Source organism: Rhodnius prolixus, unplaced genomic scaffold, assembly GCF_049639745.1.
Source record: "Rhodnius prolixus isolate KJV_2025 unplaced genomic scaffold, Rpr scaffold_2, whole genome shotgun sequence".
Classification (NCBI taxonomy): domain Eukaryota; kingdom Metazoa; phylum Arthropoda; class Insecta; order Hemiptera; family Reduviidae; genus Rhodnius; species Rhodnius prolixus.
The window spans coordinates 27,310,521-27,333,955 of record NW_027411592.1 but is presented as its reverse complement, the minus strand read 5'-3'; the positions used below and the strand labels follow the sequence as shown (position 1 = coordinate 27,333,955).

Genomic DNA, 23,435 nt, shown 5'->3' with positions numbered 1-23,435 from the left:
TCTAATTATGTTGTATTGAAAGGAGGGGAAATAAAATGTGGTGGACGCCAATGCCTTACAAAAAATAACAATTATTTATTGATAATACAATACTAATTGGCTAGACAACATACAATTGACAATTACACAATTTATCCTTCCTGACGGAAGGAATGTTAATGCGAACAAATTAACAATTTTCTTGCCTGGCGACAAGGGAAATCTCTCCAAATGGGAGTACAAATAGGTACGTACAATGTTTGTCACTTACAGATTTAAGGCCTTTAAGATTGAAGGGGCAATTATGTGCCGAGAAAACATAAATGACAATAATGTCAGAAGGGGAGATATTTTCCACAGATACTTGTATTAATATGTTAACTCCAGGCAGACTACACTGGCTAGACCAAAAACACATTGACAATTTGTAAAAAACAAAACAAACTTGGCGCAATGACGCTATATAAACAAAAAATTACACTTGACATAAACCACACTTCTAACTTCCTTGTGAAGTCAAGGACAACTGCCTGCACTTGGTCACGTACGCAGTCCCTCTCTTCTTCCAGACCTCCAATGCAGCAAACCCTCCACTGCATCAACCTAAATTTCCCACAAGGGGGGCCGCACCTCCTTGCGAGGATCCAACAATACCTAATAGTAACAATATCAGTAACACTGATGAGGACATTCTGACTATTTTAAAGAAAATCTTGTCCATCATAGGGTTCGGTTCCTCAGAAAATAAATGGAGGAATACTATCGTATAAATAAAAATCGAAAACCTGGTAATTCACCTGTTCTTGAAATTTTATAAGAATTCTGACAAGCTTTTTCTCTTTGACGTAGAAGGTATGTAAAAAGCAACATTCTCCCTCATACCTCATACACTGTGCTGAGTATGTTTGACGAAACAAATTCGAATGTTCAACTGTACATTTTTGAATATATGAGCCACAAACTTATAAATTATTTAGACAAGCAAAAGTTCTGCAGTGAATGGGGAAAGCCAAGTTTGGTTCAGGAAAAACAACATTTTAGTAAGAAAAGACGTACGTGGGTGTTCCGGCAGTCCTAATAAGATCAGAGAAAGATACTCAACAATGGCTAGGACATTCAGATGTAACCATGTTGTCTGAGATTTTCACAGAAATAGATGGCGTACATGTTGGAATCATGAAGATCTGACATTCAAAGAAACGGAAAATTTAAAGATCCCCAAATGTTCAATAATTTATTTTTTTAAGCAGACATAAATAACCGTCAAATAAACAACCATGTAATTCAAATTTTCTTTTTGGTTTCTGGAACATAAATGGATACAGTAATTTGTATAATTTAACTAGCAGTGAAATCACATCGTTGTTAAAATGTATATTCTTTGTCTCGGCGAGTCTTGGCTTCATTCACCTGATGCTCAAGTACTTCATTTTCTCAGCAGTTATGAGTCTCTAGCGCTGCTTCAAAGAAACTGCCATAAAGGTAGAGCTAGTGGAGGAGTGATGATCTGTGTTAAAAAGAAAATATCTCAATGGTTAAAATCTTGTTTTACATATCAGTGGTTCTTTTGTGTTCTTTTAAAGGGTAGAAATAATTATTTTTGTTCAGCCGTAGTGTATTGAAAACCAGATACAGAAAATGATAATATAATTATTTAAAAGGGAAGGGATTAGCTACGCGGTTAGCGTACTGGACTCCCACGCGGAGGTCCCGGGTTCGAATCCAGCTGCTGACCCTTAGATTTTCTCTTCCTAGGAGCTTCTTATAGCTCATTGTCCGGTGATGGACAGTGTTGTCTGTGTTGAGAGGAACACTGTCCGGAGGCCGACAGTGCACTGAAAAAAGCTCTGGGCGCCAATAACCTAAGATGTTGACGCGCCTTAAATCATTCAAAAAAAAAAATTATTTAAAATTTTTCAACAGATTTGAATAATTTAATTTCTAATTAAGGCAATCATGACATAATTATAGGGGCGATTTTAATGCTAAAATTGGAAATTTAAATATGTTAGATGAAAATATTTTTGCTCTTTCTATTTGATCGTTATTAAAGCATTTCCCTTGCAAAAAAGTTGCTTACAAAAAAACAAAAAAAAAACTATGATATCCGAATATGATCCGATATTCTACAAAACTGGATAAATCAGATGAGTACGTTCTCACAGTTGACAAATCCAAGCCAAACAAAAAGGTACTAATGCTCAGTTCTAAACACAAAAATGTCAAAATAGAAAAAAATGCTAAACGTATCCCTGAAACAGTGGCATTTTATAACAAAACCAAGTTTGGGGTGGATATTGTTGACCAAATTGCTAGGAAATATAGCGTGAAAGCAGGATGGCCCTTCACGTGTTTTACATTCAAATCTGATTTTGGAAGTCTGAAAAATGATTTGAAAATTTTAAACGTTAAAAGTGATAAATTAAGAAAAGAAAATTTGGTGTTTGATAAAAAAATTAATCTATTTTAATACTTTAATGCTTGATTATGAACAGTTTCGTTATGGTAATAGAGTCAGATTGACCAACATTCCTTACTCTGAAAATGAAAATCTCCTCTCTGTATTCTATTGGCGAATTTATTGGTTGGTCTATTAATGAAAATGATTTGGACTTTTTATATCGTTTGAAAAGGAAAAGTGCTATGCCAAATCCGCCTATTATCTTAAAATTTGTAAGAAGAGATCTGAAAAATAATTTTTTAAAATTATTTTGGGTGAAAAAAGAATTAATGAATACTGACATTTTGTCTGGTATAAATGAGACGACTTCAAAGCGATTTTATATTTCTGACGATATGGGTCCAGAAACGTACAGATTATTCAGTAAAGCAAAGGAACTGCAGAAATCTGGTAAAGTAAAATACTGTTGGTCAAAAAATGGTAAAATATTAATTCGAAAAGAGGATGGTCTAAAAGTTGTGTTAATTAAGAGCGAAAGTGATCTGATAAAATATGGGCGTGAAGTTCCTGTTGACTTAGAAAATGGATCTTCCTTAGCAACTGAAGATGTTTTGACTTCTCAAGGGATCGACAGATCAGCCAAAAAGAGAAAACTTAAGAAATCGCAGTCTGGTTGAATTTTGGAGTTTCTGAAACCAAAGGTTCCTCCTTTAGCGGCTACCAGTTGTGCTCAAGATTTATCTACTCCTCCTCCAAAATAGTAGATTTTCGAAACTTGGATTCATAATATTGCTGAGTTTAATCATTTTTTCTGAATGACTATTACTGTCACTACAAGGAAGCCTCAAAAGTTCATAAATTGGTGGTCTCGCTGTTTTTATTAAGAAAGATCTCACATCTCAATGTAAATTGTTAGTCTCAAAAAGCTGATTCTTCTGTCTCTTACTCAATGTTCAACATACTCAGCTATCTGGTATCCACGGATTAAATTAATAATATATATCTTTTTGTTGTGAACAGCCTAAAATGTAAATTATACAATAGTAAATGATTTTTATTTTAAAGTTTTTGATATGTACAGATATATATTTTATTCTGTAATTTATTATTTACTACTACGAGTATTATTGATATAAATTCATATATGTACGATTCGTATTTGTATTTTTAATGGGTGAATTCATTATTATTTGATGTTTATATAAAAAGTTTTTTTATTTTTCTTTCGTTTTGTTATTACTTATTATGCTTGTTGAGGGGATTTATTTTATTTTTTTTCCTTTATACTGATTTTAGGTAGAAGCTTTATATTCTTTTAATCATTATAATTTTCACTTTAGTTATTTTTAGTTTTGAATGCTTGTATTCTCTTTTTGTGTGTCTCTAATCACAACTCCTTGTTTACAAGTTGTAAACTTTTAAAAGCAATAAACACTATAATTATTATTAATACTTTATAATTACTACACTATAATTATTATTAATACTTTATAATTACTACACTATAATTATTATTAATACTTTATAATTACTACACTATAATTATTATTAATACTATAATTATTATTATTATTAATAATTATTATTATATTTATGTACAAGTAAATACTTGAAACATTTTACACAAACTTAATTGTCTTTGTTATGAAGGAAGGTGCTATAATGCATATAGGAGTTATTTTGGGAGTATTGATATCGATGATGCGCATCCCATTTAAAAATGTCAGGTGCTTCAAATTACTACAAAACGATCGTGAAAGGAGAGATATGGCTTCTATGGGATTTGCAGCAGGAGTGTGCGCAGCGTTTATAGCTCCCGTTGGTTCGTAAGAGTTTTTCTACTAAATAATAACTTATAGGCAAGTGTTCTTTCTGAAGTTGTAAGGTAATGAAGAATCACAAAAAATTCGCCGTGAAATGAGCGAGCGCAGTTTCAATAATTAGCTTCAAAGATTCACCCTTCTTTACCATATAACTGCCGAAAAGAATTTCTATTATTCTACATATCAGTAGGCCACCAACCTGATAAATCCTGACAAAACAAAAATATCTAAAATATGTTTCGAAAATACAATCGAAGTTTAAAAATGTTTTGCTAGTAGTTTTCGTACCCAAATTTCCTTTTCAACTTAAACATGAGTTTGAATATGAGTAAACGAAGGCTAAATGTTTACGAACTGTTCTAAGGCCGTGTGTTCGTACTCTTCAGTACTCCTGTTGTGGTGAAAAACTAAACTAATAATTTGTGAATACGAAGGCTAGCCTTTCCGTACATTTTTTAAAAGGCTTGTCGCCAATAGAGTAATCGCTTGGTAATTTAAAGCCAAATTCTACGTTGTTTTTCTAGTCGCTTTCGACCTTGCTATCTTAATTTTTTTGTTTGACTGGTGTTTAAATTTTGTTAGGTATTTGGTTCAAGTGTAAGAGATAGGTGGTCAAAAGTCTGGTTCCGTTGTTATTAGTGTGCCGACAATCCCAGTTAGTATACTTGCTGTTATATGTTCGCAGAAGCATGCTGTCTTGTGTGAATGGACGTTGGATACCTTCTTGTAGAAGTATCAATTTTGATCTCCGTTATAATAGTTGAAAAACCATTGTCGATTTTAACTTTATTATGGCGACTTCTTCGATATTTTTTTAGTACAGGTAGATGTAATTCATGATCTCCGACACTATTTTTATGCTGAGAGTGACGCCACCTGAAGCTACAGAGTCTCTCTGTCATTTCGATAACGTGCAACCTAGTACTGTAAATCGACCCGTAGAAGTAAGGTGAGTTTTAGTGATGCAGGCTATGTTGTGACTAGTAAGAAAATTAGAGAAAGTTGAAATTTGTTCATCATATTGTTGCCAGTATGACAAATGCATATTGCCGCCTGGGAAGAGGATGATTTTATAGAGGAGTGGGAATAGGAATTTGCCATATCTAAGTTGAAACTTAAGAAAATCAGCCGGTCATGATGGAATTACCCCGTAGATGATAAAATTTATGGGAGCGGAAAGAGAGAAAGTCCTGTTACACATTATTAATCTGATATGGAAACAGAAAGTTATACCTCAAGATTGGGAAGTCTCCATTATAGTGCCCATCTTCAAGAATGGTGATAATCGGGAGTGCAGTAATCACAGAGGTATTTTGCTGACCAGCGTACCGAGTAAACTGTACTCGAGAATATTGGAAAACAGACTGAGAAGAGAGATTGGCTCCAATCTAGCTGGTGCTCAGTATGGGTTTAGAGCAGAAAGATCCACTCAGGACTTGATATTTACTGTCAGGTAAGCAAGTGAGAAGCTATTAGATAAAAGTAAAGCAAGTTATTGGTGCTTCGTTGACCTGGTAAAAGCCTTTGACTCGGTCCCAAGAAATGTAATTTGGCAAGTATTGAGTGATAAGGGAATCAGTAGGGCACTGCAGATTGCTATACGAAGTATACACAAAAGAACAATAAACTATGTACGTAGTACGAACCTGGAATCTGAAGAGTTCGATACAACCCTAGGAGTGAAACAAGGTTGTATTCTAAGCCCCTTTCTTTTCATCCTTGTAATGGATGAAGTACGTAAGAAACAGTGAAAAGAGAATGAAAAAGCTATTCATTGGGTTTAGACATTTACAGAGAGTAGGAATTAGTATATTGGCATATGCGGATGATGTTTTGGTGGCAGCAGATTCTGAGAAGAACCTCCAGTTCAATATAAATATAATAACGGAAGAGTTGACAAAAAGGAAATTAGAAATGAATATAAAGAAGTCTAAGACAATGGTAATTGGTGATAACGGTAGGAGATTAGAAGTGAAAACCAAGGGAACTGTACTGGAGCAGGTGAAAAGCTTTAAATACCTGGGTGCCCATCTAAATGAGGAAGGATGGATGGAGGAGGAAATAAGAGAAAGAATAGGTGCGGCAGGAAGGTTCTTTCACGCAACCAGAAACACCTTCATTGGGAAAAAGGAAGTCTCCACGCAAGCGAAGGTCTCTGTTTACAAAACTGTATTTCTCCCTATTCTAACGTATTCAAGTGAGTCCTGGACCCTTACAACAAGATTGAAGAGCCAAATCAAAGCGATGGAGATGCGCTATTTGAGAAAAGTTATAGGGAAGACTAGAAGAGATAGAGTTAGAAATGCAACAGTAAGAAGAGACTTGGGTGTACAACCGGCCATAGAGAGAATTACAGCAAACCAACTCCGCTGGTATGGCCACGTAACAAGAATGATGGAGGACCGAGTGGCGAAAACTGTATATGAGGCCAGAGTGGAGGGAAGAAGACGTCGAGGCCGTCCTAGAAGAACATGGGAGGAGGAAGTGAGGGCTGGTCTGGCATCAAGAGGAATTGAATGGGAAAGAAGGAAGGAACTAGCCAGCGACAGAGCCGAATGGAAGAAACTATGCACGGTCCCTACACTGCTGACGCGGTAGAAGGGGAATAGATTATGATGATGGTGATAATGATGACTTCTTCGATATTTTTTTAGTACAGGTAGTTGTAATTCATGATCTCCGACACTATTTTTATGCTGAGAGGGACGCCACCTGAAGCTACAGAGTCTCTCTGTCATTTCGATAACGTGCAACCTAGTACTTTAAATCGGCCCGTAGAAGTAAGGTGAGTTTTAGTGATGCAGGCTATGTTATGACTAGTAAGAAAATTAGAGAAAGTTGAAATTTGTTCATCATATTGTTGCCAGTATGACAATGTATAAACATTGAGGTATAATACTCATACAGGCTGACTTTCTTCTGGGTTCCGTCGTGATTACGGAGCATTAGTGGCGGGTAAGCTGTAATGAGTTTTTTCTTTGTCGGCATTTTCTCATAAATTGACTGTACAGATAGGTGATGGGATTGGGAAATTTTCTTATTTATCAGCCTGACCGAAAGTATATATTATGATGGATTGTTCCAATTCTTTCAATATTTATTTGACTTTGATTGAATACGTGGTACCTTTCATCATTGCAGATAATTTTTTTTTTCCGGTGAAATATTGTGTATTTGTATCAACATATAATAAATTTATTTTCTGGAGACCTTCGAGTTTTTTGAGTATTATTTTGATTTGTTTTTGCACAGCGGTGTTTAAAATGATGTTTCTATTGCACTTTTTTTACCGTCTGACTGTTGTCTATGCCGTGTAATTTTTGTTGCTTTACTTAATGTGCCATTTTTGCGCACCATCTGGTTCAATGTAAGATAGAGATGCGAATTTTTTATGGGTTAGTATTGGAGGTAGGTAAATACGAGTATAATAAGATGTTTTGGTGTCATATCGATTTTGTAATCGATCTGGATTTCTTCTTCACTTTACATTTAGTGGGCGTGTAAATTGATTTTTGAATTGAAGTCCAAAATATTGTTAATTTTTTGTTTTATATTAATTACTGGAGGATGAAGAAAATAAATATGTGAAGCAATCAAATAACCCCCGCTTTGCAGTCTTACTTCGAATACTTATATTTTTAGTTTTTCTTGCTATTCTTTGTTACAAATTATACAAAACGTTAAATGCCTTGTAGTACATTGACACTTTTAACTGATATTTTATCCGAAATGGATGATATAACCGTAGAGCGATTCGCTGAAAACCCAAGCATTTTTTCATTCTGTTGTTGCAGGTGGAGTTGTTTTGGCATTAGAAGAAGGTATATCTTACGGTACTAAGGCATTAACAACAAATATCTTGTTTAGCTCAGTAATAACTTCTTTTACCAGTGCCACCATAAAGTTGATATTGATACGTCAGTGTGTTGGTAAATTGTTTTTGCTACCAATTTAACCCTCAACGCAACATATGGGAAGTTCGATAAAATGGTGACAATGAAACCAGTAAATATTTTTAGCCAGTTTACAAGCAATATGAACGGAGTTATATTATATTTCTTTTGGGCATCCTTGTTTTTTTGGCTCTAGAACACATAAAGCTGTTGATATTCTAGAGGAAACTTGAAAAAAAAAAAATTCAAAACTATATTTCACAAAATATTTAGTTATTCAATTTTTTTAAGAAATAAATCCTAACATACTAACTCTAAGGTACGCTTCAAACATGATTTAGGGTATAAGATCACTTGCTTTCAGTCAATAAGCTTGAAAAACAAACAATAAAGAAAAGAAAGCCCGTGTTCAGCACAAAGTAAAGTAGACGACTGGACAAAACTTAAAACAATTATCCTGAATACCTACGTTTTTTTTTTTTTTGAAAAAATTATTTGTTGAAATAAAAATTGATGGATTACATCAGTTGGCTTGTTATTCAATGCCAAAACTTCTTCAAATCAGTCTTCCCGTCTTTGTGGCAACTCGTACAATTAAATAAAAAAAATTAATAGTACCGATTGGTATACAGATCTGATAGACCCACATAATTCTCTGCTTGACAAAACAAGCAGTGCCAGATGCAATTTACATTAAGCACATTTTCTTATTAGTATGTGTTGTTCTGCCAATAGATAGATCAGTTCAGGAATTCACTCAAGTCTGAGATATCCAAGTGCTGAGTTGAGGGTTAAACAATTGTTTTTCTTATCATTAAACATGAAGTATTGCGTTATTAAAAAAAAAAAACTATTTTAAATTTCTTTCCAGAGAAGAAATATTACAAAATGTTTAGTTTTTTTAAGCGCTCGTTAAGAAGGAGGCTGTTTTGTTTTGTTTAACTCACGAGTATTATATGGTTGTTTCAATTTGAAAATAATTTCCAGTCCAAAGTAGTTTACAAACTCAAGCTTGTACTTTGTAAACCTTTGGATTTCATCCTTCTTCAGAGCTTGGTGTATTCGATTGTTGTAAAGCAGCGTTTCCCAACCTGTGGTACGCGAGTTGCTGGTTGGTGGTGCTCGAAAAATAATAACGGCGGACATAAAAAATTAAATCATAAATATATCATAGAAACGTTTTGTCCTATAATTCATAAAAATTATTTCAATTAATCATACTATACAGTAAAGTTGTTAATATGTACAATAATAAGGTTGAAGACAAACTACTGAACGATGGCTAATTTGCACCTAACCGAAAGGCCAAGAAAAAATAAAAAGAATGAAACCTGTAAATACGTGTATCAAGTACAATGTATTACCAACATACGATGTTAGAATTATTGTAGTTAATGGGGCGGGTGTTGGTATCGTGGTTATGAAGGGGTATTTGAAAGTGGGAGATACCCAGTTCGAATCCCTCGTGTAGCTACTTTTTGTTTTAAAAATGTGAATAGTAAAGTATGCTCTTCCGCCCCCAATCTCGAACCAAATATGGACGTTTTATTTAAGGTCTTTAACACATATCTCCGCTAAAAGTAACTTATCTTTGCTGAAGCTCGGGCGAACGGCTGGAAATCCTCCAAAGAATGGACTACCTAAGGAGTGACCACCACCCAAGGGTTCCTCTCCGTGAATAGTAACTCTCTCTGAGGACATAAAGTGTTATCTTTTAATGTGGAAGGTACTTGGATGGAGCGTTCTCTGTTTCACTCCTCTACCTCACCTATTTTGCTTCTTTTTCATTTCAGTTTACACGTAATTAATAGGGGTGATTGTTCTTTTCTTTTCTAAGGAGTTTCCCCACAATTGAGGTTTTTCTCGCCAAATATGTTTTTTCTCCAATAAACTCTATCCTCAGCATCACTTTCCGTCAAACCATGGCCAGTCATGTCTATATCGACTATAGACCTCCAAGTAAGTCTCGGGCGTCCTCTCCTCCTTCTACTATCCGGTTCCCAATCAAAAACCTGTTGGGACAACCTTTCTGGAGCCATCCTTTTAACAAGGCCAAACCACTGGAGTCGTCTCTCACAGATAACTTCTAGCACCGACTTCTGGACATTCATAATCTCCCGGATCTTATTATTCGTTACTTTTTCTCTTCGGGATTTTCTCGCAGATTTGCGCCAGAAGTCCATTTCGGTAGCTACCAGTTTTTTCTGTTCTTGCGACTCAATTGACCATGTCTCGCAACCATACAACAATACACTTTGTACTAGGGCATTATAAATCATTGTTTTGGTGCTGTCAAGAATATTTCTGCTCCATAATACCGGATTTAGAATAGCAATAGCAATAGGTGATTGTTTATTTTATAGAAAATAATGTTCAAAGCAAATCCTATTATATGTATATTTTTTTGTATTACACATATATTTCTTGCGAATATAATTTTAAATGAGTGATAATTAATTGTTTATCATTCAGTTATTGAAGCTTTTTGAGAATATTTCTCATCGTAGTTAACTGTTTTAACTTAATATGTTTTGCTCGTATCAGTCTTATTGTATGTATTAAAAACAGGTAATCATTTCATATTTGTTCATTTGATACAATATTTGATTAAATAGTTTTGGATCCTCATTATAATCAGTTGGAAATTGTTGCGTCAGGTGTATCCCCTTGACGCCACATTTTTTTTAAACATCTTTAGTTTAGTCTTGTATTAGGGATGAGTGGTTTATATGGGAGTAATAGTTCTCTTAGGTATTGCAAGACTATTGAAATTTTTCGATAAGTTTATTTTATTCTTTAAATTAAAAGCACGCACATCACACTTTTCAAAGTATCAAAATATGTTGGAGCATTGCCAGGCTCCCGGTTAGTGTTATCTTCTAAAGATAACAGCTGACAAGGATCGAAACTTGCAAGTACATTTACAAAAATTTAGCTTAGGGAAGAGTATATTGTGAATCAGCTTTCTAATTTGAAGCAAATCGTAAAATCCTAAAAAAGTGAAGATTTACAAAAGGATATCGTGCCCAGTAATTATTTATGGATTATTCGCTAATTAACTTTCTACCGAGGTGCACACTTTATTTAATGAGAGACGTACACATTTATACAAAAAAAAAAAAAAAAAAATACTTACTAGTGGTAGGTAGAGGTAGAGGTTTCAATTTTAAAAATGAACCAAGAAATGTGGAGGAATAAATAAATAGAAGTTAGAAAGAGAAATGTATGTACTGGTGTAGTCCGAGAGAATTGGAGAAAGCCTACATTTTATTATGTACAAATAATACAGCATTTATCAGAAAATGCTTTAAGAGAATATTGTTTCGGATTTATTAGGTTCTTTTTCTTACAAGCTGTAGAAAGTAGCATTATACATCTGTTGAGATTAAACTTTTTTATTAGAAATGAAGGGATAGACTTCTCCCTGCATGTAAACAGAGAGAGAGAGAGAGAGTGAGAGAGAAATTGTTTTTAAAGAAGGCAATTGAAAGGATTTTTTAAAAAATCTACTAGCGTGGCCATTTCCAAAAATTCAATTGGGTGAGTGGTTAGACTTTCCCAAAAGTGCCATTTCAGTGAGGGTATGGATTTTATTAAACATTAGGAATTAGAATATGTGTAGCTCTATGACTTTTCTTGAAACATTTGTTCAGAAAAATTTGATAAGGACAAATCTTGGCGAGAGGAGTTTTTGGGGAGTACCTCTAATGTGTCATTTTCATTTATTGTTGGACTGCGAATGAGGTTGCGTTAATAACGGATATAGTATTGTAACGAAGTTGACCCGAGCAGAGAAGAAAGGGCTAGATTTTCTAGGAGTTTAGTGACCGTAGCCTATAACGGTCCACCACTGTGTAAAAGTAAGCTAAGGGAGCGGCCCCTGTTGGGGTGGGGGCAGTTTGTGTTTTCCCGGCCAGTGAGTGGCAGGTTGGAGTGAGACAGTCAGAGTTGGAGTGAGACAGACGGAGTCGGAGTGGGGCAGTCCCAGTTGGAGTGGGGGAGTCGCAGTTGGAGTTGCAGTCAGAGTTGCATTGAGTCTCGGTTGGAGAGAGTCAGAGTGTAGTCGGAGTTCGGCAGAGTTAGCCAGTTGGGCAGTTAGTCAGTTAGTGAGTAGAGCTTTGTTAGTGCGGTTGAGACTAGTGCAATTCAGTGCAGTGCAGTCCAGTGGTCAGTCGTGGAACAGTTTTGTGGCGTTACGTAGTGAGTAAGTAACAGTAAACTGTTGAGACTGTTGTAAATGGTAACTGTAATGAGTAGCGTTAGTTGCTAGTAAATGTTAATGTTAGTAATGTTAATGTGTTAATAAATCGAATTACTACTTATAAGTTTAGCGAGTTTTATTATTTATCAAACCCACACTTATTAAATTAACTAGTGGCAGTCACTAGTTGTAATTAAAGTGTTTTTAGTAAAAGGACAAAAACCTTTACAGTATATATTTAAATATCTTCTAAACACTGATTGTTGGTGATCTTTTATATTACTTTGCTATAAGTTAGTATCAGCGCTTAAGGCCATATATGTCTATCACGCCTTATTGTACCCTTAAAGATTGATTTCCTATCAGCGCACCTAAGGCATTGTCCCAGATTAACATTGGGGAATTGAATTAGTATGAACCTGGTTGTGAGGACACGGTGATGAGAACCATTCTCATATTCCCTCATGTTCAATAAAATTGCTGCCTCTTAGACCATACCTGGGGCTTGAAGTCAAGGTTTTTTTTTAAAAGAGATTAAACAATTACAAAATATGATTTTTACATTTTCTTTCTAGATAAACAAAGTTGTATTAATGTGAAATTTTCATATTTAGAGAGTTATAATATAATTATCCTGTAGTAAAAATATAATTTTTAAATCTCCTGAGTCCGAGTAAGTGATTTTTAAACAATGCTCCCTCTCGCTTTGTGTGTTTCTACTGTGTGTTCGTGATGACAATCTCAACAAAGAAAAATACAGGAAGCTGAAACTTTGTATTTCGATTGGTCTTACCAGAGTACCCGATTGTAACTTAGCGACCAAAATCTCTCAACAAGTATTATTTTACAAAAGGAGTTCAACAATTTTTCGAAAGTTTCTCGGAAACGACTTAACTTTGAATAAACGTTGAACTCATGGGGATTAGAACCTGTATTTGTAACATTTTTTTTACTTTAGAAAATTCAGTTAAGAGCACTCTTCGGTTATTTATTTTTGTTTTACTTTTTTTTAGGATGCTTGGTGTCGTCCACAGATGTACGCTTTTTTGGCAACAGGGGCACATGTAGGCGGGACAACTAGGATCTGTCTTAGTATAGGTATAATTTTGCTTGAGTCTAGTGGAGAGATAGCATTTGGCTTGCCAGTATTTATTGTTGTTATAACCACTAAATTTGTTGCTGATAAGTTAACTCATGTAAGTACAAAAATAATATTAATTGCTTACTTAGTAGGTGCTAATAAATAATTTTGCTGATTATAAAGAAATCTCAAATTTAATTTGATTATTAAATTGAGTACGTAGCTCTGTAAATGTTACGTAGATGGTAATCGAGATATTTTGCCACCAGGTGGGTTTTGCAATATGCAGGAAATCATAATATCTATTCCTGGGAACTTTGTCCACAAGTAAAAATACAATCCTCAAATATTTAAGTATCTTCTAAACACTGAAATATTGTTGGATCTTTACTATTACCTTTAAGATACTTTTATTATAGCAAAAATATAATAAGTAATTTGAGTTTTAACATAATGTACCCAAATATCTGAAATAAGCAGTGACCCAATATAGTCTCATCAAATTTTACGAGTCACTTCACATGTTCGTTACTTTGTTGCATACTTTAATTTTAGAAATACATTTGTATGGAAAATTTATGTCGATTAAAGATGTAAGCCTTCAGCAACGTGTTCAGAGTGGCAGCTTTTCTCGAACATACCAAAAAGGAGAATAGGTTTAAAGTCATGAACTAATTGATTGATATGGATGAACATTAAAACCTCTTGACGCTTGTAGGCAATTGATTTTACGATGTCTTTCTGACTTTGTCTACAAAGGGAAACGTATGCAATATACCGCAGTGTAATAACGTTATTTCTGGAGTAAAGAGAACCAGTATTTTGTTGAAGAATTATAAAACAGTGCTAATTTGAAAAATCATAGCTGGGTTTCAATGATCTTATTTAATCATCCATACTTTTTTCGGAGTGTTAAGTACGAGTTCAGTTCATTCCTTAGATGCTAGATCGGTGACTGCTCAATCACAAACGCTTTCAAATAGGGAGATAGGATAAGGCTCTGTGTAGACTACACCCAATTAGGCGAGAGAAATTACAGCTACCTTCGGTTGATGAAACACCAGCCAAGCTTGAAGGGGGGAAGGTATTGTTAGATGCATCCAACGGGTTTTGGCAGGTACCCCTACACCTTGATAGCTACAAATTAACATGTTTCATTACCCCTTTTGGGCGATATATTTTTAAACGTCTACCGTTTGGGATCAGTTCGGGGCCCGAAGTCTATCAGATAAGAATATTTCACATCGAAGATGGGCTGGAGGGTATTGTAAACTAAGCCGATGACATCCTTGTGGTTGGCCGTAATAAGAAGGAACACGACGAAAGACTGAAGGCAGTTTTACAAAGATTGAAGCAGAATGGGGTGACGTTAAATAGATTAAAGAGTAAGTTCGGGACCAGTTCCGTTAGATTTCTGGTACATTTTATAAAAGAAGGCAGGATTTATCCAGACAAAGGTAAAGTTGAGGCAGTACTTAGGCATCCAGCCCCAGAGAATGTCTTACAAGTTAGGCAGATTTTGGGAATGAATAAACTTAATGACATTCATTCCACACCTGGGTAATTTAAATGCTCCCCTCAGAATATTATTAAAAAAAGGCACTTTATGAACATTGGATGTGTAGCAGAAAAAGGCGTGGGAAGAATTAAAGAAAAGGTTGACTTTTACGCCAGTGCTGGTTGCCTATGATAGAAATCTTCCCACAAGAGTGGCAGCGGACGCTTCTAATTTAGGCCTAGGAGCATTTATTGAACAACAACACGAAGTCTGTGGACAGATGGAGAGTGGAGACCTGTGATCTTTAGCTGCCCAAGTAGAAAAAGAGGTTTTGAATTTAACATGGGCTTGTGAACGGTTTTCAGCTTACCTTTTAGGGAAAAGGTTCATTCTTCTTACAGACCACAAGCCACTTGTTCAACTTTTAGATCAGAAGCCCATCTCACAGTTATCAGCCTGATTGCAGAGGTTTAGAATGCGACTGCAAGGTTTTGATTATGAAGTTAGATACATACAAGGCAAACAATTCTTCACACCAGATGTACTTTCTAGACATCCCATTCCCAGTTTGTGGAGAGGCGGAGGATATTTTGGACCAGAAGACCTTCTTGCGTAGTATAGTAGAAGCTCTGACTTGTACAGACATCATGCTAGCACAAGTGAGAGAAGCTCAGGCGGAGGATACAGAATGCCAGCATATTAGAAGGTGCATAGAAGAAGATAAATGGAATAAAGAGACATTAAACTATCGATATCGTTTTGGATTTAATGTTAGCCAAGAGCTGCTGCTGAAAGGAATTAGGTTAGTAATACCCAAAATCTCTCAGAAAGGAGATTCTGTCAAAAATCCATGAAGGGCACATGGGTATTGTTAAATACAGAAGAAGAGCTAACGATTCAGTATGGTGGCCGGGCATTTGCGAAGACATAAAGTCACTCGTAGGTAACTGCAAAGAATGCCTGCAACTGAGGAAGAATCCACGAGAACCTCTTGCCTCCAGTGGTCTTCCTTGGCAGATTTGGCCAAGTTCCAAGGTAAATGGTATTTGATCATTCAAGACTACTATTCTAGATATTTGGAGGTTATTTTTGTAGATAGACTAACATGTGAGGATGTCACAGAACGAAGAAAAATGTTTTCGCTCGTCATGGTATTCCGTGCATCGTGAGGCCAGATGGGGGAACTCAGTTAACTTCTGAGGATTACAAAACATTCACAAGCACTTATACTTTCGAACATAGAACTTCCAGTTCAAGATACCCTTAGTCGAATGAAGAGGCAGAGAAAGGGTTGACATTGCCAAGCGTATTCTCACAAAATGTGACGATCCCAATTTAGGCCTCTTAGCCTAAAGAACCACAGCCATTAGAAAGCGGTTTGTCGCCGGCAGAATTGATGTACGGCAGAAAAATACGGTCTTTACTTCCCTCAATTAAGAACTATTGTTCAGTTACAAGCGTCCAAATAAATCGTTTAAAAATAAAGAGCAGTTTTAAACAAAGGAACCAAAAGAAATACAATCAACGAAATCGTGTGAGGCGTTTTAGAGAGCCAGCGAGAAACGAGCGTGTGTTGATACCCGACCTGAAACGATATGGTTAGGTACAACAGGAAGTCAACCAAGGGCTTACACTGTCCAAACGAATGGGGGTGTGGTAACAAGTAACAGGCGTCTATTGGTGTCAGCTGAGAAGACAGCAGAAAGTAAATCTAGGGAAACATTGCAGAACATACTAAACCATTAGAAGATTCCCAACCAGAAGAGTGAAGACTTCTACTGCAGGATCCGGCTGTGAGAACTTTGAAGTTGGTGACAGATAGAGGAAGTCGAGCAAAGAAAAAGCCGGTGCGTTACAGCGATTCAAATTTCGTTTAATCGGTTAAAGTGCACTTTTCTATTCTATTGTATTTTATTATATATTTTTAATTTATATATGTACCTAGTGATAGGGCAACACTTTATGCAGGGAGGTTAACAGTGCGTGGAGCGATAGATGTATGCTGGTAAAATACACGTGGTTGTTTCTCTGGTACTTTGGCATTTCATTAACAGTACAGTATCTATCATCGTTCGATAATCCATTTAAATATGGTTGCATTCGTTACAAACTTATTTGGAAGAAAAGACGCTGTTCGATACGCATTTACTACCATCACCTCTTCCGTATTGAAAATGTCTCATTGAACATGAAGGAAACACTTACTTTAAATTGAATTATCCCAAATAGACCCATTGTCTTACAAGTTATTTCTTGCCATGATCACGATGTGAATTCTATGAATATGCGGACAATGTGGATGCATAATGGAATTTAATGCTCACCTTGCAGTTTTATAAGGAAACGTAAACATACGTAGTTACTAACAGTTCATTCAAATATAAATACCAACAATGAATAAGTATGAAACTAATCAGAGTTAACGTGAAAAGAGGAACCAACAGTAATTGCTATTATGGCTGGGTACTTTTTTAAATTTTTTTTTCAGAAAGCTTTCGATAGCGAGGAGGTGTATTGGTGGTAAAGAAAAAGTTAGAATACTTTTGTCTGTTTAATTCTGGTCTACATAAACTGCTTTGCTCCTAATTTTTTTTATAATTTTGAAACGTTTACAGCCCATCTATCATTCTGAATGTCTGATGAAAGGAATGCCATTGTTAGAAAGAACGGTTCCACCAAACTGTTCTTGGATTCCTGTACGAAATATAATGAATAAAAACGTAGTAGCTTTACCACAAGTTACAACTGTTGGAGCTATTGTGCATGTTTTAAAAAATACCAAACATAATGGATTTCCTGTGGTTGATCCAGACTTCTCTTCTGAGGAGGTAAATAAGATTAAATTCTGATTACATAATAATAAGATTTTTTAAAAATTTGTGTATCTGAAAAGGCTATCAAAATTATAATCCAAATAGGATTTTCTGGAAAGCAGCCAAATTTTTAAATTGTATGAATTACTCAGTTGACATTCTCTTGACGCTCTATTTATTACTACGTACTAGTTTCTTCAAATAAAAAAAAAAAAGAAATAAAGTAACGCTTATTTTTTCACTTTGCATCCAACTACCGAATTAGGTGTGGATGGTGGCAAATAGCAAACGTATTTTACAATGAATAATTAACCATTAAATAAAATCCAAGGCCTAGACCGAGAATCGAACTCATTATCACAATACATCTTAGCTTTGCAGATTTCGCGTCTAACCGTTCGCTTGTCTGTCGTAGCTTCTACATTCCACAGCCAAATATAAAATATTGTAGATACCCTTTTGAACTTCACATTCTTTATTTTTGAAACCAGCTCCAGTTATGTGTTTCTTCTTTCCTATTCCATGTTAAACGTGAATTTATAGCCTTTTTTTAAATACTATTTAGGCTCAAATCCTTTTTTCTCGTGCCGCTGCCAAAAAAGTTCCACTCTGTTGTTTCTATTTACTTATCTGCACCATACCTGATACCAGCAGGTCCAGACTTTTTCTGAGAATTCACAGCTTTCTCTGTTCGCTTGCTTTCAATTTCTATTCCGTAGTAGGACTAGATCACTGGTATATTAAAACTGTCCGGTAGGACAGTTGTATAAGGGTTGATCGTCAAAAACTGCACGAAATAGCGTAACGTTAAAAAACACCCAACTTTGACAATTTTTTTCTCTTTTTCTATAAAAGATATAATTCCCAAATTTTCTTTAAAATGTAAGGCAAACCCTCCTTTATCACTGTAATTTTTTGCAACAACCCAGATTTAGTAGATTTTGAGAAAAATGTTGCCGAAAATGAGCAAAAACAGCTTTTTCAGAAAATGTTCTTGTTCTTGTTCTTCTTGTTGTTGTTGTTACCTTTTTTGTAAACAACGTAGCGCCTAAACGCGTGAACCGATTTTCATGAATGAGGTGTCATTCGTTTCGGAATTTTATGTAGATGTGCCTTTTGGGGGTCTCGACGCTGTACATCAAATGGGGGAGGAGTTAGCCCCATATATGTGAGGCCCCTTCTCAAAATTATTATTACTAATAACTCTGAAAATGTTGACCCGATTTTAATAAAATTTGGCAGGATGAAAGTTTTAGGGCACTCCTACGTAACATTTAAACGACGTTCTGCTCTTACCCTTATTAGGGGGAAGTATGGTAATCGTTTCAAATTATCGAAACGTGAACCGATTTTCATGAATGAAGTGTCATTCGAATCGAAATTTTGTACAGATTTGCACTTTAAAAGTCTCGTCGCTATGACTCATAAGGAGGGGAGTTTGCCCCACCCAAATAAGGCCTTTTCTAATTCTATAATTCTATTATTACCAATATTTCTATTACGCTTAGTTCGATTTGGATAAAATTTACCACGAAGAAGTGGTTAAAGCTCCTCTACCTGGCTGTGAAGTGCCACCATGCTCTTACACCTACTAAGAGGAAGTACTGCAATCGTTAAAATTATCAATGAGTGAACCTATTTACATCAATGAATTCGATTCAAAATATTTGCCTTTTAGGGAGAAGTACTGTAATCGCAGTTTATTTTTCTTACTCCTCTTAAAAGGAAGTACTGGAATCGCTTTTTAATTTTGCTATTTACGTACAAATACCTTCCTATTTTATTCAAAACGCTTTCTCTAAAAAATTGTTATTGAGGATGGTTTGGGCACCGCAACTATAATCATTCTTTAAAAAGATCGCTCCACTGGTAGTTACGGTTTGGACTTAACACCTTTTTAGGTTATAATGGTAGAATTTATTATTCCAAATTTTAATAAAATCTGTAAAGCAGATATGTAACTTTGCAAAACAGATAAAAAGGAAAATCTATCCAAAAAGTACAAAAATCTCCTTAACAAAAACTTACAGTTTAAAATGTTAAGTATAAGGGTTGATTAAACGCCAAAAGGTACACAAATCAGCAGTACCCAACATTTCATTAATACTTCATTAATATTTAAGTAATTTTACTGCATTAAATTTCATTAATATTTTTTTGAATTTATTAGAGGTCACAGACCCTTATGCTGGCCAGTTCATTCATAATTTTTTTTTTTATTGATTTAAATCGCGTCAACATCTGAGGTTATTGGCGCCCGGAGTTTTTTTCAGTGCACTGCCGGCCTCCGGACAGTGTTCTCTCGTTACAGACAACACTGTCCATCACCGGCCAGTGAGCTGTAAGAAGCTCTTAGGAAGAGAAAATCTAAGGGTCAGCAGCTGGATTCGAACCCGGAACCTCCACGTGGGAATCCGATACGCTAACCGCATAGCTAATCCCTTCCCTTAGTTCATTCATAATATTTTATTTTTTGTTATAATTATGATAAAATGTATATTATATCTTCGTAATTAAATAGGTACTTTATTATAGCTTTATTCCAAATTATTCTTCTGATTTATCTTTATTAGGCCCTTTATTCTGAGTAGTCACCTATACATGCATGTTAAAATAGAAAAAGACAAAGTTAGAGTCGGCTACTGTTTAAATTTGAATCACGGATTTAAAACAATATTTCAGTCTAGAATTCTTCTTACCGAAGTATTTGTGAGTACAAATAACGCATAGGTAATATCCAGTAAATTATTCAACAATAATTATTCATTTCTCAATTGTAATTTAATGTAGTCCCTCTAATTTTACTTATAGTAGGTAAAATACTGGTATAATTAGCTGTCATAAAAATATGCATATCTTATATTCCAAATATATAACACTGTGGTAAGAATACCTAGATTGAGAATTGAAGAAAACTATTATTTACTATAAAGCCAGATTAATTATTACCTATTATTAAAAAAGCTTGACTACTAAATAAAGTAACAATTGCTTTAATCGAATTACGAACTTCAACCGAAGATTTTTATTTAAAAATAAAAATAAATAAATAAAATAAACAAAATCATTGTTAAATGTTGGTGCAAGCATTTTTGAAAAAAGTTTTTGAATTTTTTAGCCTCATATTTTTTTTTATAAAGTTTTTTTTTTTAACCTGTGATTAATAGTTTGTTGATTAGATATTACAGTCAATCTAAGAAATAGTGTTCTATTTGAACAAATATTTTGTAGATTAAAATGGCCAGCATAAGGGTCTGTGACCTCTAATAAATTCAAAAAAATATTAATGAAATTTAATGCAGTAAAATTACTTAAATATTAATGAAGTATTAATGAAATGTTGGGTACTGCTGATTTGTGTACCTTTTGGCGTTTAATCAACCCTTATACTTAACATTTTAAACTGTAAGTTTTTGTTAAGGTAGATATCTTGTAATGTTTATTACATTATACGCCAGAAGACAGGACAGTAGATTGTGGAGGCTAATTATTACAATAATTTAAAATAAGAAAAATGAAGAATTCACGAAAAAAGATTGTAACTGGAACAACAATTAAAATCGTTTATTTCTTAATGATGAAAAAAGTAAAGAGGACGGGACTGCTGGAATTTGTGATTTAATTCGATCTTGTTATCCTCAATCAGTGCTCCTGTTTTACTGCTTAGTAATCTATACCACATAAGCACTATCCAGAAAATGTAAATATAATATTTGAGAAACCTGAAAGTTTCAAGCACATAACTTTACTCCTGCTAGATGGTGAAATTGTTTTGGTATGCAGGATATTTTTCATCCTTTGTGCAGGTAATTAATGAGAATAGATAAAAAAAAGTAAAAGTTTACATTTAGAAGCAGAGTTAGAAGTTAGTTACAAAATAAGGAAGAGGAAGACGTATAGTTGTAAAGATTTAAGACCTGCCAAGCCTTATAGGAGATCGAACCTTCCTTGTGGCGATGGGAAAGGCTCTTATTCTTAGAGTAGAGAGTTCCCTCAGCAGTCTGCGAAAGATTACGCAGGACTGGTTAAACTGATTGGCAATATGAAAATATATATTGAAGTTGTTTAAACCATGATTATTTTATTCAGACAGTGTTTAGTCAAATTTTCCATGAAGTCACTTATTCCTTATGAATACTTTTGATTTGCCTGCTTTCTTAAATTTAATATCTGTTAAATTTTAGCTGAGCTAGCAGCAACCTCTCATAGTCCATGTTTTGTAATATGAAAATTTTCAGTTCTCACTTTATAATTTTTTTCCCCCCGAACTTTTAGGATGGTTTTGAATCATACGGACAGTTACTAGGATTAGTTTTGAGGATAAATTTGATAATCATTTTGAAGCATAGATTGTATGCATCAGAATCATTTGAAGAAAATTTGAATGTTCTAAGAAATAATGCCGGCCGCGGTGAAATGGATTTTAAGGTATAAATTATTTATTTATTTGAAATAGTGTTTCTATTATCGCTTTTCTTAATCTTACAATATTAAAATTGATCTTTAATTGCGGTGTGTTTAAGTTACAAGATATTAAACATTTAAAAGAAGAAGAAGACAACACTGTTGATCTGGGCCGATTTATGCACACATCACCATTCTTTGTTCAAACGGTAATCTTGGATGCATTAGATCATTTATTATTTTTGAGCAGTACAACAAATAGAGCAAAACCAATAGAAATTTGGTGTTCTCATCATTAGTCAATCTTTAAATGAACCATTAAAGAAGAATATGCTAACATAATTAGAAAACAATCTATTGCCCATTATTAAATGTTGCCTAAAAAATGCTATGGTTACTAAACATTTTCAGTTTACGCGCTAGAGATGGGCTAAAATGTAATCAATTATATCCAATTGAATTAAAACAAAATTTAATTTTAATCATTATTAATATCTGATATGGGCACTTACAAGGTTTACTCTCAACTTAAATATTTAAATAAAAACCTTATACAACTGTACTACCGGACAGTTTTACTACTTCATAAATAAATAAATTTCTTCCAAAAAGGTAGTTGACTTCATTGTTATAAAAGTACACAATGATAAAATTGCCCTGTTGAAAGAAGCGTAACGCCTAGCTCTTCTCAAAACCCATTAAAAATAAACATTTCTAGAAAAAAAAAGAAGCAAAAATAAAGGCCTAACATCCATTTTGTCCAAGATCAAAAGAAACTTTTCGGCAACTACCTAGAAAATTGCAGAATACAGAAGAGCTCTCTTTTTTTATTAATATTAAATATTAATTCTGATTAATTTTAATTGATTGAATTAAATTCCAAATTTAGTTATAATCAGCTTAGGCGATTACATTTTTTAAGTCAATCAAATTTTAAGCGATTAAATTTTTATAACCACAACTTGGCCATTGGTTGAATCAGGATCGGCCCTTGTTTAATGCACCTTTATTTGTCTAGCTGGTCCCTCATCATGATCAATGTTATCACTGTTCTCAAACTCGGCACCTTCACTCTACCAACCAGCTGCCTCATCTCCATCAATATTATCACTTTACTGAAACTCGACACCTTCATTTCTACCGATACGAGTGGTATCAATTGTAGAAAGTGCTTGGAGAATTAGGAAAATCTTTTGAAATATCTTCTCTCTAACTATTGTTCCCTTTCTATTCCCAAAGACCCCCTCCAAAAATTGTGAAGTTGACTCCCTTTGTCCACATCTCAATATATTGTTGAGGAGAGTGCTTGAAAGAAATATAGCGATCGCTATAGACTCATAAG

General features: G+C 34.5%; 1 protein-coding gene across 20 annotated transcripts in view; it reads left to right on the top strand.

Annotated features, from left to right (window-relative positions):
* The window catches only part of LOC141449341 (chloride channel protein A-like), a 134,267-nt gene that overhangs the window by 17,850 nt on the left and 92,982 nt on the right, over positions 1 to 23,435 (top strand). For 18 of the 20 annotated variants that reach the window (XM_074118658.1, XM_074118662.1, XM_074118669.1 and 15 more), the window contains 6 exons: positions 4,031 to 4,202; positions 7,998 to 8,128; positions 13,311 to 13,493; positions 17,492 to 17,704; positions 21,965 to 22,117; positions 22,213 to 22,302. In XM_074118658.1, coding sequence (XP_073974759.1) covers positions 4,031 to 4,202; positions 7,998 to 8,128; positions 13,311 to 13,493; positions 17,492 to 17,704; positions 21,965 to 22,117; positions 22,213 to 22,302 — 942 coding nt within the window. The remainder of the gene's footprint in view (positions 1 to 4,030; positions 4,203 to 7,997; positions 8,129 to 13,310; positions 13,494 to 17,491; positions 17,705 to 21,964; positions 22,118 to 22,212; positions 22,303 to 23,435) is intronic. The other 2 variants (XM_074118678.1, XM_074118673.1) reach the window with 1 other exon arrangement.